The 18299-nt window shown below is 45.4% G+C and overlaps 1 protein-coding gene across 1 annotated transcript; it reads left to right on the top strand.

Annotated features, from left to right (window-relative positions):
• Positions 1–2179: 2179 nt before the first annotated feature.
• On the top strand, positions 2180–11683 carry LOC141105088 (uncharacterized). The gene is made up of 6 exons (XM_073594933.1): positions 2180–2253; positions 3843–3971; positions 4172–4306; positions 5059–5208; positions 5320–5458; positions 6407–11683. Exons 2-6 carry the CDS (start codon positions 3876–3878, stop codon positions 7975–7977), a joined length of 2091 nt encoding a protein of 696 aa, XP_073451034.1. The 5' UTR covers positions 2180–2253; positions 3843–3875; the 3' UTR covers positions 7978–11683.
• The last annotated feature ends 6616 nt before the right edge of the window (positions 11684–18299 follow it).

The raw sequence follows: 18299 nt of genomic DNA on the forward strand, positions 1-18299 counted from the left end.
CATTTCTTCTACAATGGGTCTCGTTACACATATACATCCCAAGGTACAGAGGGCAGTGGTCAGGAACATGTCATATACAGCCCAGCATATAGAGTGTAGTGATTAGGAACTTATCATATACAACTCCGTGTACGTTACGGTGAATACCCACCCTCTCCTGAACCATACCTTCCACATACCATCAATATGGGGGAGTGCCTTGCCAGGGTAGACCTCCCCACCTCACTGGCACAACACCTTGTCTCCATGTTGATCTGGACAAGGGCCTCTTTTCCACAACCTTGGCTGCTGGTCAATGGGGGACTGTGAGCGGGAAGACCTATAGGAATCTGGAAGCCTTTAAAGCGGGGGTCCACCTATCTATCGTTTTTTTTTTTTTTTTTAGTTCATTCACAAACTTTTCTTCTCAGCATTACATACTCACATATTGTGTGTAATATGTCCACCTGTGTCAGATTTCGTTGGAAAGTATAACTTATATTATTCACTGCAGGCGGTTTCCATCTTCATTGTGGGCATTTGAAGCCCACAAGCATTTATTTCCTGGATGTGGTGAATGCTGTGCTCCCAGCATTCACTGCTCGTTCCCGCACATGCTCAGTGGCATCCTGGGAAGCCTGAGACTAGCTCCCAGGAGTCTGGGAGAGGCTAGAAACACGCCTACTCCCACGGGAGGAGAACCAGGAAGTGCAAAGAAGAATAGAAAAATAAAAGGTAATTACGGCGATTTAAATTTTTTTTTAAACGGCATGTCAGCATCTAGGCAAGGAAGAGAATACATAAAGATATTGTTCAAAATTTGGGTGGAACCCCGCTTTAACAATAAGGGGGTCCTCAGATACCCCCCCTCCCCCCACATGAATGAGTATGGGGTACACAGTTCATAATGGAACAACTAGCTGAATGACAACTCTCTGAGCTGTCATCAGCTGCATAAAGAAGGGGTGGGATAGTGGTGGCATCATTGCCCAAATATGCCCAGGGGCCTTGTTTGGGCAGTGATATCCTCACCTGTTCTGTTTGAAATGCTGCTTAATGCATTGACATACTTCCTCAGACCCAGTCTGCCTGGACAGTATGGTCACCTGCTGACTTGGCACCATCCACAGGCAGCTTGAATCCAACCCAATATTACTTCAGACAATTGCACAGTACAGAGGATGTTTTTTCCAGTCTTTTGAAGGGTAAGAAGACAATGACTTTCCCAAGCCCTGTCTCTATGAAAAACTATCACTGACTGAGGGAACATGAAAGAAGAGGAGGGGGCAAGCTAGGAATAAACTGACTAGCTCTAAACAGGAGGACAGGATAGAGAAAGATACCAAATCACATTAGTAAACAAGTTGTAGTGGTCCAACACTGCCACTAAAGTAAGGAGACGACAGGGTTGATTTGCTAAATCAAATCCACTGTGTACTACAAGTGTACTTGGCAGTGCAGTCACTGTAGATCTGAAGGGAAGATCTGTAATGAGGGGAAGCTCTGCTGATTTCTATCAGCCAATCGTGTGCAAGCAAAAATGCTGTTTTTAAAATTTTTCCTTGCATGTCCCCCTTAGATCTACAGCGACTGCACAGTACACAGTGGATTTGCCTTTAGTACATAAATCCCAATGACTTTCCTAAGCCTGTCTCTGTGAGAAACTAACATTGACTTAGTAGACATGGAAGAAGAGGGGCGGGTGTAGCTAGAAATAAACTAACTAGTTCTAAACAGGAGGTGAGTGGGTGCACTGACCAAATATGACCATGTAGTCTGTCCATTTGATGAACTGTGAACAACTTGGGTTTGGGTCAAAACATATGGTCAACCCAAACCCGAAGCTCACTCCACTGAGAAACAGAAACTGTTCATTTCTCAGAAAACTCCCAGCGACCTTTGGAGGAACCCTGGCTGAGAAAGGCTGGACTAGGCAGTAATATATTTCTATCCCCCTTGGTGGGAGTGGAGATGAGAGCACAAGGCCGTGTTCACACTATGAGACGTTTATCGGGACTTCAGTTCCTCTGAGCTCCACAAGGTGGTGATCATAATTCTACTTAGACTACAAGGTTCTATGGAAGACAGGAAGTGATGTCAGGTACAGACAGGAAGCGATGTCAGGTACAGACAGGAAGTGATGTCAGGTACAGACAGGAAGTGATGTCTGCTACAGACAGGAAGTGATGTCGGGTGCAGACAGGAAGTTCCGGGTGAGAGGTGAGTCAGGAGGAAGTAGAGAGGAGACATTGCTGGAACTTTACAGCAGAGGAGGTAATAAGATATTATTTTCTATTTACACCCAGTAACCCCCCCGTCATGTCCGTCCTCTTCCTCCATAGTCACTGTGATGTCTTTTATCTCCAGCAGATGATGATACACACATATATAGAGTGGAAGCGTAGATTAACCCCTTCAGGGTCAGAACATTTCCCCTCTTAGGGGGCCGGAATATTGTCCTCATTTTGGACTTAAATTTTAGTAATATGGTCCTGAGAGACTGTGAGGGGTAAGGATGAGCTCAGGCGTGTTCGCAACCCGCATGTGCAGAGCCCGCCAGGAAGTCGGCACTGCGCAGTGCTAATCACAGGCAGTGAGACATTTCTGGATCTCTGCAGCCGCGGATCGGGAAAATGTCTCACTGCCTGCGATTAGAGCGCTGTGCACTGCCGACTTCCTGGCTGGCTCTGCACATGCGGGTTGCGAACACACCTGAGCTCATCCTTAGTGAGGGGGTAATATGGTTAAAGACTCCGGGGACCTCTGAGATGATGGTGATTTAGAAGGGGTTAGTCAGGCTTCAGGGCTCTGAGGGAAGAGGAGGCTGTAGGGCTCAGGGGGCATCCAAAGTAGGAAGCAGTGGCTCTTGAACAATGATGGTCCTCTTACCTGCACTTTTCAGACCTCCTTACAAAACTCCAGCCAGGGAATGAAGGCAGCCTTCACCTTCTTCCCATGTTACTGGTCAAGTAATATGTTCCAGGACACCAAGTGGAATGAAGAAGGGATGTCCTTCACCCTGGGTGCGCACTCGTTGTTAGAAGATCTGTTTGTGCATATTCGCTTACCAGGCCGTGTTGTGGGTGTGAGGGAGCCGTCCAATACCTTCCCATGACATAGACTGTGTCAGAGCCTGGTACTGGAATTCAGAACACCAGGAACCCACCGCCACTCTGTACAAGGTCCTGGATACTACAGTATACTTGGCAACTAGGAGAACAAACTCCTCCCCCCCTACTGTCCTCCTCCTACCCACACTGGGCTGCCATTGGTGGATGAGAACAAAATCCACCCCCACCCCCCACCCCCAATAGCCCTTTACTTGACCAACAGCATCCTCCTGAAATCCAATCCAATCCCTTCTCTTACTATAGAGAGTGACAGTGACATCACTCCTATCAGTCAGCAGGCTGCCAGAGATTGGGGCCTTGCAGTCGGAGTTCTGCCAATTATCCGGATTAGCCCAGAACTCCGACCAAAAGTCAGCAAGTTCCCCTTCCTGGACATCATGATGACCCTACATTGACCTCACAGCACTGCCTCAGAGAAAACCAAGAAGACAGAAGAAGAATCGTATTTATCATTCCTTGTCTGCAGATCTAAAACTAATGCAGCTAGTTTAGACACAAAACAAACCCAACAGAGAAAAGGGAATTTCTGATCTGGCGGGTCAAGAGGGTCCCGGGACCTCAAAAAATGTAACAAACAGTAAATAGTTCAAACTAAATGTGTTCACATGTGGCAGTAGTTCTTAAATGTACAGGAACCTTCCTATTAACCCCCCCCACCACCACCACCACCACCACATCCTATTTTTGTGTGACCAATACCATCCAAATAATTCTTACTTTCATTTCCCAAAGTCATCCGTCTACAAGGAGACCTGTATAGATCAAATGATGGCACCAATGAGGATGGAGGAGGACCGGAGTCACATGACTGAGAAGATCCTAAACCTCACCCTGGAGATCATCTACTTGCTGACCGGAGAGGTGAGGAGGATTCTGGGAGGTCACATGACATCACTCTTATCTCTATTAATAAAACACAGACCTGACCGGAGAGGTGAGGAGGATTCTGGGAGGTCACATGACATCACTCTTATCTCTATTAATAAAACACAGACCTGACCGGAGAGGTGAGGAGGATTCTGGGTTTCTAATTTGATATTCCTATTGGTTTCCCAATATAGAGATTTCCTCTTCTGAAGTCAGGTGATCCTATGACCATCACAGTAAATCCATGTGACTCCCTAAAGCCTGAGAGACACAACATGGAGAAGATTCTAGAAGTCACCCAGAAGATGATGGAGCTGCTGACAGGAGAGGTGAGCGGTGGTGGGAATTCTGGGACATTATCCAGTAACAGACAAGGGATGTGTCTGGATGGTGATATCAACATGGAGAATGGATCCAGTAATGGGAACCCACCAGAGAGATGTCCCCGTCCTCTGTATTCCTGGGATTCCACACAGGAAGATCACATTATCCCTCACCATCATCAGGTAGGTGGGACTGAGCAACTAGAACAGAATTCTAAGCCAGTGTTTCTCAACCTTCTTTCAGTAAAGGCAAACAATTATGGACAGCCTTCGAAGCACCCCATTCTAAAATGTAGAAAAAACTATTTCAATAGCGTTACGCAATGCATCTACATCCACACGTAGGACCCTCAATGTTAGAGGTGATTTATTGTTCGAAAGCAAATATGCTTTTGCACACTGGTACTGACTAGTATTCCAATGTTTCTCTAATCCCTCAATTTCTCTACAACAGTCAGCTAATGTCACCCCAATGCTGAAGGAGAGAGGCACAGGAAGGTCAAACAAGGATGCTGTGAAGGCAACAGTCATCCTCCTTATCAACTGATGACGTCATTGATTATTAGGATGCCAGTGTCTAGAAAGTCTTAATGATGCATAATGAAAACTCGTGGCTTTGTGTAACTAATAGGCAGGCTTCATCCACCTACTGGCTTGCATACAATTTTTGATAAATTTTTATGCATTTTGCCAAGACATTCTTCTATGTAATCTTTTCTTCCTTTTTACACATATATTCTATCATCTTTGGGGTTTAGGATGAGGAACTGAAAGACATCAAAGCTGAGATTAAAGAGGAAGAAGAAGAGATGTTGATGAGTGGAGCTCAGCAGTCTATTGGAGGGGGAGGTCCTCTGTATTCCCGGGATTCCATAGAGGACGATTACACCATCCCCCACCATTACAAGGTTGGTTGAACAGAACATCTGGGACATGGACTTGTGAGACGATGTGTGGATCTTTTCTATATGTGATGTCACAATATTACATTTTAAGTTTCTATCATTTTCTTGGTTTAGGGTGAAGATCTCATAGATATAAAAGTTGAGGTTAAAGAAGAAGAAGAGAGGTATGTGAGGGATGATCAGCAGTCTATGGAGGAGGATGGAATAACGGGGACATTTATAGAGGAGGACACTCCTACAGAGATCAACACAGGTGGGTCATTAATAGTAAATACATTCACTATATAATTTATATTGCACTTTACGTAGTGCCTACGCTTTCACAATATACTCTATGTGGTAAAGTACATAATCCTGACCCATCAACTATATACACTATATTGTACATTACATACTCCTGAACCCTGCACTATATACTCTATGTTGTACATTACATAATTCTGATACTTTATAGTCCAAACTGTTGTATCGTCTACAATGTGTTGTACATCCCATAGTCCTGACTTCTGCTCTCTCCCCAATATACACTACTATATAAACATAATATGTATATTTGTTATATCTAATGATTTGATTGGAGCACAGACTTTTATATGTTGATAATAATGTGATAACATCCTCACACTTTGGAATCTTAAACAGAAAGTGATAATGAGGGAGCAGTCAACAACCCAATGATGGTGGTTTTCAGTCTTCATCTTGATTTTTCTCCCCCATCCTCTCTCTCTGACCTCTGGTGGGGCTCAGCTCCGCTGTTATTCATGACTAAATCATGGACTAAATAAGGAAGTGTAGTCCTGCTTGGGTTGGGAAGATGGCAATGAGTGATAGAGGGGGTGGGGACACCCGTCCTATAATCCCCTCATCATTGTCACTCCTATAAAGGACAGTTCTCGTTGATTAATAACACAAAATCAATCTGTGCAGTCACCCAAACAACCAAACTGGGTTGCAAGCTAACACCATATAGGTGATTCCACCCCACCTACCTAATGATACAAACGGGATAAGTCAGTGTAGTGCTACCCAAAAATATAGGAAAGAAATGAACTGGTAGGAGATCAGAGGACCCATTTACTAGTTACCTTGAGGGGGGAATTGTAAGATTCTCAGAGACAAAGCTGCCTGATGTGGGCGGAGTCCTGGTTTAGGGGAACCAATCTGCTCGTGTCTAGTAATAATCTTTGTATTTCTATTTTAGTAGATGGACGGGAGATGAGGAAAACCTCAGAGGATTGTCTCACTTTGTCTCCAGACTGTAAAGTAGAAGATGAGGACATCACACAGTATAGTCCAGGAGAAAACCCGACTACCTCAAATGTCCATCCAGCACCACACAGTGTAGATGGACCATCGTATTCCTCTTATCCTGAGGAACCTCAGACTGTGCGGGACGGTGCCGGACCATCGTATTCCTCTTATCCTGAGGAACCTCAGACTGTGAGGGACGGTGCCGGACCATCGTATTCCTCTTATCCTGAGGAACCTCAGACTGTGCGGGACGGTGCCGGACCATCGTATTCCTCTTATCCTGAGGAACCTCAGACTGTGAGGGACGGTGCCGGACCATCGTATTCCTCTTATCCTGAGGAACCTCAGACTGTGAGGGACGGTGCCGGACCATCGTATTCCTCTTATCCTGAGGAACCTCAGACTGTGAGGGACGGTGCCGGACCATCGTATTCCTCTTACCTCGAGGAACCTCAGACTGTGAGGGACGGTGCTGTCCTTCCAACAGATAAGAGGTTTTCCTGTACTGAGTGCGGGAAGCGTTTCCATTTGAAATCCCGTCTTAATGTGCATAAAAGAACCCACACAGGTGAGAAACTACATTCCTGCCCTGAGTGCAGGAAATGTTTTTCAAATAAGTATACACTTTCCGTACATCATAAATCTCACACAGGTCAGAAGCCGTATTCCTGTCCTGAATGCGGGAAAGGCTTTGTACATAAATCAGCCCTGGTCACACATCAAAAGTCTCACACGGAGGAAAAGCCGTATTCCTGCCCTGAGTGTAGAAAATGCTTTAGACAAAAATCAACTCTTGTCACACATCAAATGGCTCACACGGGAGAAAAGCCGTATTCCTGCCCTAAGTGCGGGAAATGCTTTTCCAAAAAATCCTATCTCAACAGCCATCAGAGATCACACACAGGAGAGAAGCCGTATTCCTGCCCTGAGTGTAGCAAATGCTTTGGACAAAAATCACATCTTGTCATACATCAAAGATCTCATATGGGGGAAAAGCCGTATTCCTGTCCTGAGTGTGGGAAATGTTTTGGACAAAAATCACATCTTGTTACACATCAAAGGTCTCACACGGGAGAGAAGCCGTATTCCTGTCCTGAGTGCAGGAAATGTTTTTTCTATAAATCACATCTTGTCACACATCAAAGTTCTCATATGGGAGAGAAGTCTTTTTGCTGTTCTGAGTGCGGGAAATGTTTTTCAAATAAGTCCACTCTTAGCTATCATCAGAGACTGCACAAGGGTGAGAATCTATATTCCTGTTCTGAGTGTGGGAAATGTTTTGTAAAAAAATCAATACTTGTTGCACATCTGAGGTCTCACACGGGGGAGAAGCCATTTTCCTGTCCTACGTGCGGGAAGTGTTTTTCAGACAAGTCCTCTCTTAACAAACATCAGAGATCGCACACAGGTGAGAAGCCCCATTCCTGTCCTGAGTGCTGGAAATGTTTTTCAAGGAAGTCCTCTCTTCACAAACATCGGAGATCTCACACGGGGGAGAAGCCATATTCCTGTCCTGAGTGAGGAAATTTTTCCTCACTGAAGTCCCGTCTTCCTGTACATCACATGTCCCACACAACCCTCGAGGTGTATTAGTGCCTTGAGTGCGGGAAAAGTCTTCTATATGAATGTTGCTGGATATCACAGCTCTCATGTGGAAAAAAAGCACTTCCTGATATACACTTCAGATATACGCCATAGCTGATCTTCATCATGTAAGGACAGAGATGGGCTGAACACCTCCCGGGTCCATTCTCCCCAGAACTTTCAAACATCGCAAAAATTCAGAGCGAACCCCATTAAAGTCTATGGGGCCCGGACTTCAAATCAAATCAATCAAAAGTGCCCATTTTGAAGGTTTATATGCAAGTTATTGGGCAAACTAAGGGGTTCCGGGTACACCCTGGGGGACATATCAATGCACTCGGAACAAGATTAGAGATTTTTTCGATAAATTCTGGTGTCTGTTTTGCAGACTTTGGATAGAAGTAACAGGTGTAGAAAAACTGGGTAAAGCAGTGGCGGAAAAATGTATCTTTTCGTGTTAGTGGTGCCTTCACACCGTAACTCTATAGAGGTACTCTTGATGAAAACAAGAATTAGCCTTGCTGTAAATTTTTCTTTAATTATATGCCTCGGTCAAGCAGTGGCAGAAAAATTAGTCTTTGGGTGTCAGTGGTGCCTTCACATAATAACCCTATAGAGGTACTCTTGATGAAAGCAAGAATTGGCCTTGCTGCTAAAATTTTTTAATTAATTTAAATAATTTCTTCCTGATAAAATTGACACCCACAAAGCTAGGCAGCCTAGAGAGTCTTGCACAGATGCCACATCCCAAAAACACTGAATCAGCAACATCAGTACCAGGGGCTTGATAGCTGCTGCTAATCCAGGAATGAGTCATTTTAATAAATGTCAGCCAGTCAACGGAGTCTGTGGACAGATGTGCTCTTTTATCTGTCACAAAACCGCTGGCAGCACTTAATGCCCTTTCGGAAAGCATGCTGCATGCAGGGCAGCCCAGCAGCTCAATTGCATACTGGGCAATTTCTGGCCAGTGGTCTATTCTCATGACCCAGTGGATAATCGACTGGAAATCTCTCCATGTCGGTTTTCTCCCCTAGAAAATCTTCTACCATATGATGCAGACATTGCCGATAGGATGTGGAAGCTGAACAGCCCCGGGTGTAAAAAAAAATTTTGAAAGACAATATTGAGGCGACCCCTTTCTCCACTGCTACTCCTTTTACCAACAGAAGCCTCAAAACTTGCTTTTCCATGAGACTGTAACATAGCAGAGTCTGGAAAGGCGTTACATAAACTTAGCTGTAAGGTGTCCTCAAGCTATTTCATCCTGTGCTCCCTCTGTGGAGATGGGATGAGTTCTGAGACTTTCCCCTTGTAATGGTGGCTAAGGAGGGTTGCCAACCAATAATGATCCTTCTTGATGCCACAAATTCTTGGGTCTTTTTGAAGGCTTTGAAGCATACCAGAGGCCATGCACTGCAAGTTTGCGGAGGCATGCAAAGTAGAGTCCTAGGGGTCACTGAGGATTACAGTATCTGGAACTGCCTCCTCCCAGCCACATATTACTCCCAAGGGTTCTGGGGATGGAAAACCATCTCTAAAAGTTTGACATACTTTGTTCCTTTATTAGCAGCCATTTGTGTCGGGAAAAAAAAGCAGAGGTTCCCTGAGCCTGTCCTTGTGCCATACTCACACAGGTACTCGTTGGTGGCCTTCTACTGCACGTGCAGCCGCTGCAGCATTGCCAAAGTTAAGTTCCACCTGGGGGGAATGTCACAAATCAGGCGGTTTATGGGCAGGTGGAATTCCCGCTGAGTTTCAGCCAACCGAACACTGGCTGTGTATGACTGCCTAAAATGGCTTCACAATTTTCTGGCCTGCTTTAGAACTTGCAACCCTGGGTACCCGTTTCAGAAAAGCTGCACCACCAAATTGAAGGTAGCCTGACTGGTTTCGCTGGGTGTCCCGGCTGCTGCATAGCACCCTCTGAAGCAACCGGGACACCTGGCGAAACCGTTCAGGCTCCATTATCATCCAGCTACCTGCTCCTGCTCCCATAACCCCTGGAATCCATGGCACCACCCAGAGAGGAGGATTTACCAACAAATGACACTTGATAAGTACCTTATGTGACATGCTTTTACAAACACTAGCTTATATGATAATTGCTCAACAGCAGCTTGCATGGTCTTAATAGAGCTTTGCTCTTTATTTAGCTGGATTTGCATTGTGGATTGGAGCTGTGCTGAGCAATCGTGTCCATGTGCAATGATACACACAACCTAATATATGCCAACATGCTGGATGCCTCTCTTTTGAACGTTCCTGATAAATATGTTTTGATATATCTCTTGCACTCTCTGAATGGATGCTCCTGCAAGGGAAGGTGTAATGTCTCTAATGTGAGATTTGAATTACTTACAAACTGGACATCCTCTAGACCAGGTAGCAGTGTATATACGATCAGCACTGCACAACTTATGCATTTGTGTGAAACCCTGGACTGTTTTCTCATTGAGCTTTTGTATGAACAATACAGATGGCACAATATAAGCTAAATTCTGCACCACTGGAAGGTTTCTGTATTATATAGATTATGTATGTGTGAAGGTGAATACCACCACCAACCTGATGATGTCAGAGCGTGCTGACGAAACGCGTAGGGTGGCTTGAACGTGTTATATCACTTCCGCCGTTTGCTTCGCAGCTGGAACGCTAATGGCGTCTCCAACACATGGTTGTGTTAAGCTGTTATGAAGATTTTACTTGTTTTTACTTAAATGTTTAATAAAATGTTGGCATACTTCACCATGGGAGCCATTTTCTTCTTTTAATCCTTGGCACCAACTTGGATCAATGCGGTTATGATTATTTCCACATCAGCATTTCCTACAAGCGTTCTTGAGTACCTGAATAGGTTTATTGGGATCCTGATAACACATCCGTTCTAAATTTAAGCTGTGGCTGTGAGCTTTCCCATTGGCATTATCCACAAGCGCTTATGACTACCTGTAATGGGTGTCATCCGATTCTGGTGAGTAGGATGTGTGGCTGGTGATGGAGGTGGAAGATCTACTCCTCTGCTGTTTGCCAAGAACTGGAAGACCCACGTGAATAAGTTAGGTCTATGTACTTTGAGCACTTGCACTTTAAATATTTTTAGAGAGAGCGCGGTTCCAATCAATTAATTTTTAATTAATCCCTCCCACATTATATAGATCATGCCTTGATATACCATCTGCGTCTATTGAATGGGTGTCCTTACAAGAATACTTTGCTATGAGATCTAATCTTCTATATATATATATATATATATATATATATATATATGACCTCCTCTGGATTAGGAGCAACACAAATTAAAATCAGGATTGCCTAATATGCGTATCTGTGAGGGAGGTTATGTGTTATACAATAAAACCTTGGATTGCGAGCATAATTCGTTCCGGAAACATGCTTGTAATCCAAAGCACTTGTATATCAAAGCAAATTTCCTCATAAGAAATAATGGAAACTCAGATGATTCGTTCCACATGCACTTATTCATAAGTCCTTCAGTTTATAGTCCATATAAAAAGATCATAGCAATGTGATCGGTTGTGTAACCATAAAATGTCCATCCACGAATGGCAGCCTCTACAAGGGGATTAGAAGCAAAATCTAGCAGGAGCTACAGGGTATAAAAAAGAAGAGCGGTGCCTCTAAGTGTAGTAATATGGTTACATTTAATGAAGGTACAACATTTAGCAACTCACATGGCTGACGATTAAAAGAGGCACATCTAAGTATGGAGGCACCTGGGGTAAAGCTGTCAACATAGACCGTCTTCCTCACCGCTCTTAGTCAATCTGCAATCGTGACCAGGAAGACTACCCTGCAGTAGAGTGATTTGAAAGCAAGGCTTGATGGAGCGCAGTGTGGAAGGGATGATGTTGATGGTGGCGTGGGGGATGGTCTATGTGGACAGCTTTACCCCGGATGTCTGCATACTTAGAAGTGCCTGTTTTAATCATCAACCACGTGAGTTGCTAAATGTTTTACCTTCATTAAATGTAACCATATTGCTACACTTATGCCACGTACACACGGTCGGACTTTTCGACCGGACTTGTCCGACGGACCAAATCCGGCGGGCAATCCGATCGTGTGTGGGCTTCACCGGACCTTCAGCTGACTTTTCCAGTCGCAAATCTGACGGACTTTAGATTGGAACATGCTTCAAATCTTTACGTCGTAACTCAGCCAGACCCAGAAATCCGCTCGTCTGTTCTAGTCCCATGGACAAAAACCCACGCTAGGGCAGCTATTGGCTACTGGCTATCAACTTCCTTATTTTAGTCCGGTGTACGTCATCACGTACGAATCCGTCAGACTTTGGTGTGATCGTGTGTAGGCAAGTCCGGTCATTAGAAAATCAGTTGAAAGTCCGCCAAAAGTCAGTCGAAAGTCTGTCGGACGGGCTGTCAGACTTTTTCAGCTGAAAGTCCGACCATGTGTACGCGGCATCAGAGGCACCTCTGTTCTCTTTTATACTCAGTTGTGACGTGACACTACTTGTATATCAAGATATCGCTTGTATATCAAGTCAAAATGTATTTAAAAAAATGTGCTTGTCTTGCAAAATGCTCTCAAACCAAGGATTTACTGTATACCCCTATGGAGATGACCCTCATGTCTTCAGTTCACAGCTCACCTCCCCTGGACCACAGTAGATAAGACCACCTTTTGTTTTCAACTTTGCTGTCCAATTCCCTGGTGTTTTGAGTTCAAACTAACTGGCCAACTCTACAATAAGTTGGTTCTTGGATGTCATGCGTTTATATATGCTGGACTGACACATTTCCTCACTAGTTTGCATGTTCTCCCTGTGCCTGCGTGGGTTTCCTCCGGGTACTCCGTTTTCCTCCCACACTCCAAAGACATGCTGGTATGTTAATTGGCTCCTGTCTAAATTGGCCCTAGTATGTGTATGTATGAATGTGAGTTTGGGACCTTAGAGTGTAAGCTCCTTTAGGGCAGGGACTGATGTAAATGTACAATGTATATGTAAAGCGCTGTGTGAAATTGACCTGCGCTATATAAGTACCTGAAATAAATAAAATAAATTAGTTGTGTGGCCACCTGTTACTATTTACTAATCTAATATATATCTAAGGGGTTAAAATATAATATTGTTACAGTATAGCTCTGTATTGAATCAGAGTCAGATTAGGATGTGAAGTCAATTTAAGAGCAGGAGCAGGTTAGGCTGGGTCATATTTTTAAACATGTCTTGTGTTACATGTTATTTACGTGATATGTTTTAACCTTTACAATAAAGACTTACGCCGCGGAATTTCCGAGAACAAAACCGTGGATTTTTTTCCGAAGGCTGTTGGCTCAAACTTGTCTTGCATACACACAGTCACACAAATGTTGTCGGAAATTCCGAACGTCAAGAACGCGGTGACGTACAACACGTACGATGAGCCGAGAAAAATGAAATTCAACAGCCAGTGCGGCTCCTTCTGCTTGATTCAGAGCATGCGTGGACTTTTGTGCGACGGACTCGTGTACACACGATCGGACTTTGTTGTCGGAAAATTTGAGAACCTGCTCTCAAACATTTGTGTGCGGAAATTCCGACAGCAAATGTTCGATGGAGCCTACACATGGTCGGACTTTCCGACAACAAGCTCACATCGAACATTTCCCGCCGGAAAGTCAGACCGTGTGTACGCGGCATTCGTTTTGTATGTGAATGAAAATAGTCGCACATTTCCTCCCCCTCTTCAGTGGGACACTAGAATGGTTAACCCTAGAGGACATCTAATAGACTGGTTTACCAATAGAATTCATTGAGTGGGACGGCTGGGGTTGAGCCTACATAAACCCTGTTGCTGGAGTATTTGTAAGGGGGCTTATTACTCGAAATGTAATAGAGATGGGGAAATGTGTAGATGGATACACTTTATTCAATGAAAAGTGGTGTTTGGTGCACTTTAACTTGAGGACTGCCGCTGATAGCTAACATGCAGCAACCAAAAAAAAAAAGGGGGGGGGGGGTGTACAGCACTGTATACAGCACTAAATGTTATTTCTCAAAAATCTCTGAGGGACCTTTGGAGGAACCCTGATCGGGAAAGGCTGGACTAGACAGTAATATACACTATTCAAAAAAAATTAAAGGAACACTTTTCAGAGTATAGCATCAAGTCAATTAAACTCCTGGGATATGGATCTTTCAGGTAAGTAGCAGAGGGGGGTTGTTGATCAGTTTCAGCTGCTTTGGTGTTAATGAAATTAACAACAGGTGCACTAGATGGGCAACAATGAGACAACACCCAAAACAGGAATGGTTTTCCAGGTGAAGGCCACTGACATCCCTACTCATCTTCTCTGACTGTTTTTTTACTAGTTTTGCATTTGGCTAGGGTCAGTGTCACTACTGGTAGAATGAGCCGATACCTGGATCCTATAGGGGTTGCACAGGCAATCCAACTCCTCCAGGATGGCACATCAATACATGCCATTGCCAGAAGGTTTGCTGTCTCCCAGCGCAGTCTCAAAAACATGGAGGAGATTCCAGGAGACAGGCAGTTACTCAAGGAGAGCTGGACAGGGCTTCAGAAGGTCCTAAACCCATCAGCAGGACCAGAATCTGCTCCTTTGTGCAAGGAAAAAATGGGATGAGAACTGCCAGAGCCCTACAAAATGACCTCCAGCAGGCCACTGGTGTGAATGTCTCTGGCCAAACAATCAGAAACCGACTTCATGAGGGTGGCCTAAGAGCCTGACGTCCTCTAGTGGGCCCTGTGCTCACTGCCTGGAATCATGGAGCTCGATTAGAATTTTTCATTGAACACCAGAATTAACGGGTCCACCACTGGCGCCCTGTGCTTTTCACAGATGAGAGCAGGTTCACCCTGAGCACATGTGACAGACGTGAAAGGGTCTTGAGAAGCCGTGGAGAAATGGTGCTGCCCGTAACATTGTTCAGCGTGACCGGTTTGGTGGTGGATCAGTGATGTTCTGGGGAGGCATATCCATGAAGGGACGCACAGACCTCTACTGGCTAGACATCCTGACTGCCATTAGGTAACAGGATGAAATCCTTGGACCCATTCTCAGACCCTACACTGGGGGTCCTGGGTTCCTCCTGGTGCACGACATTGCCCGACCTCATGTGGCGAGAGTATGCCGCCAGTTCCTGGAGGATGTAGGAATTGATACCACTAAATGGCCCCCATGCTCACCTGACATAAATCCAATAGAACACCTCTGGGACATCATGTTTTGGTCCATCCGATGCCACCAGGTTGCACGAGGGTTGCCACCTCATCCCTTTAAACCCAAACACGTAGGAATTACACAGGTTCTCTGTCTAATTTAATGCAGATAAGGCGCTAAGTGAGTTTAAATACCACCTAATCGGCCAGAGAACCTGTGTAATTATTATGTGTTCAGTTTTAAATGGATAAGATGGCAACCCTAGATTGCACCTCAGTCTGTTCAGGAGCTCAGTGATGCCCTGGTTCAGATCTGGGAGGAATTACCCCAGGTAGGGATGAGCCGAACACCCCCCTGTTCGGTTCGCACCAGAACATGCGAACAGGAAAAAAGTTCGCTCGAACACGCGAACACCGTTAAAGTCTATGGGACACGAACATGAATAATCAAAAGTGCTAATTTTAAAGGCTTATATGCAAGTTATTGTCATAAAAAGTGTTTGGGGACCTGGGTCCTGCCCCAGGGGACATGGATCAATGCAAAAAAAGTTTTAAAAACGGCCGTTTTTTCAGGAGCAGTGATTTTAAAAATGCTTAAAGTCAAACAATAAAAGTGTAATATCCCTTTAAATTTCGTAGCTGGAGGTGTCTATAGTATGCCTGTAAAGGGGCACATGTTTCCCGTGTTTAGAACAGTCTGACAGCAAAATGACATTTCGAAGGAAAAATTCCATTTAAAACTACCCGCGGCTATTGCATTGCCGACAATACACATAGAAGTTCATTGATAAAAACGGCATGGGAATTCAACACAGGGAAACCCCGAACCAAAATTAAAAAAAAAAAATGATGTGGGAACCCCGCACCAAAAAAAAAAAAAAAACGGCATGGGGTCCCCCCAAAAATCCATACCAGACCCTTATCCGAGCATGCAACCTGGCAGGCCGCAGGAAAAGAGGGGGGGACGAGAGTGCGGCCCCCCCCCTCCTGAACCGTACCAGGCCACATGCCCTCAACATTGGGAGGGTGCTTTGGGGTAGCCCCCCAAAACACCTTGTCCCCATGTTGATGAGGACAAGGGCCTCATCCCCACAACCCTGGCCGGTGGTTGTGGGGGTCTGCGGGCGGGGGGCTTATCGGAATCTGGAAGCCCCCTTTAACAAGGGGACCCCCAGATCCCGGCCCCCCCCTGTGTGAAATGGTAAGGGGGTACTTACCCCTACCATTTCACTAAAAAACTGTCAAAAATGTTAAAAATGACAAGAGACAGTTTTTGACAATTCCTTTATTTAAAATGCTTCTTCTTTCTTCTATCTTCCTTCATCTTCTTCTTCTTCTGGTTCTTCTGGCTCTTCTGGTTCTTCCTCCGGCGTTCTCGTCCAGCATCTCCTCCACGGCGTCTTCTATCTTCTTCTTCTCAGGCCGCTCCGCACCCATGGCATGGGGGGAGGCTCCCGCTCTTCTGTTCATCTTCTTCTTCATCCTCTTCTCTTCTTCCTTCTTCTCTTCTTCATTTTCTTCTCCGGGCCGCTCCGCACCCATGCTGGCATGGAGGGAGGCTCCCGCTTTGTGACGGAGTCTCTTCATCTGACGGTTCTTAAATAACGGGGGGCGGGGCCACCCGGTGACCCCGCCCCTCTGACGCACGGTGACTTGACGTGACTTCCCTGTGACATCACAGGGAATGCCACAGGGAAGTCCCGTCATGTCCCGTGCGTCAGAGGGGGCGGGGTCACCGGGTGGGCCGCCCCCCGTTATTTAAGAACCGTCAGACGAGGAGACGCCATCACACAGCGGGAGCCTCCCTCCATGCCAGCATGGATGCGGAGCGGCCCGGAGAAGAAAATGAAGAAGAGAAGAAGGAAGAAGAGAAGAGGATGAAGAAGAAGATGAAGAGAAGAGCGGGAGCCTCCCCCCATGCCATGGGTGCGGAGCGGCCCGAGGAGAAGAAGATAGAAGACGCCGCAGAGGAGATGCTGGACGAGAACGCCGGAGGAAGAACCAGAAGAAGATGAAGGAAGATAGAAGAAAGAAGAAGCATTTAAATAAAGGAATTGTCAAAAACTGTCTCTTGTCATTTTTAACATTTTTGACAGTTTTTTAGTGAAATGGTAGGGGTAAGTACCCCCTTACCATTTCACACAGGGGGGGGCGGGATCTGGGGGTTCCCTTGTTAAAGGGGGCTTCCAGATTCTGATAAGCCCCCCGCCCGCAGACCCCCACAACCACCGGCCAGGGTTGTGGGGATGAGGCCCTTGTCCTCATCAACATGGGGACAAGGTGTTTTGGGGGGCTACCCCAAAGCACCCTCCCAATGTTGAGGGCATGTTGCCTGGTACGGTTCAGGAGGGGGGGCGCACTCTCATCCCCCCTCTTTTCCTGCGGCCTGCCAGGTTGCGTGCTCGGATAAGGGTCTGGTATGGATTTTTGGGGGGACCCCACGCCGTTTTTTTTTTTTTTTTGGCGCGGGGTTCCCCTTAAAATCCATACCAGACCTGAAGGGTCTGGTATGAAATTTAGGAGGAACCCCATGTCATTTTTTTTTTAATTTTGGCCGGGGTTCCCCTTAATATCCATACCAGACCTGAAGGGCCTGGTATGGAATTTAGGGGGACTCCCACGTCATTTTTTTTTTTTACATTTTGGTTCGGGGTTTCCCTGTGTTGAATTCCCATGCCATTTTTATCAATGAACTTCTATGTGTATTGTCGGCAATGCAATAGCCGCGGGTAGTTTTAAATGGAATTTTTCCTTCGAAATGTCATTTTGCTGTCAGACTGTTCTAAACACGGGAAACATGCGCCCCTTTACAGGCATACTACAGACACCCCCCAGGTACGAAATTTAAAGGGATATTACACTTTTATTGTTTGACTTTAAGCATTATTAAAATCATTGCTCCTGCCCTGGGGCAGGACCCGGGTCCCCAAACACTTTTTATGACAATAACTTGCATATAAGCCTTTAAAATTAGCACTTTTGATTTCTCCCATAGACTTTTAAAGGGTGTTCTGCGGCATTCGAATTTGCCGCGAACACCCCAAATTGTTCGCTGTTCGGCGAACTTGCGAACAGCCAATGTTCGAGTCGAACATGAGTTCGACTCGAACT

Source organism: Aquarana catesbeiana, linkage group LG08 (assembly GCF_042186555.1).
Source record: "Aquarana catesbeiana isolate 2022-GZ linkage group LG08, ASM4218655v1, whole genome shotgun sequence".
Lineage (NCBI taxonomy): Eukaryota > Metazoa > Chordata > Amphibia > Anura > Ranidae > Aquarana > Aquarana catesbeiana.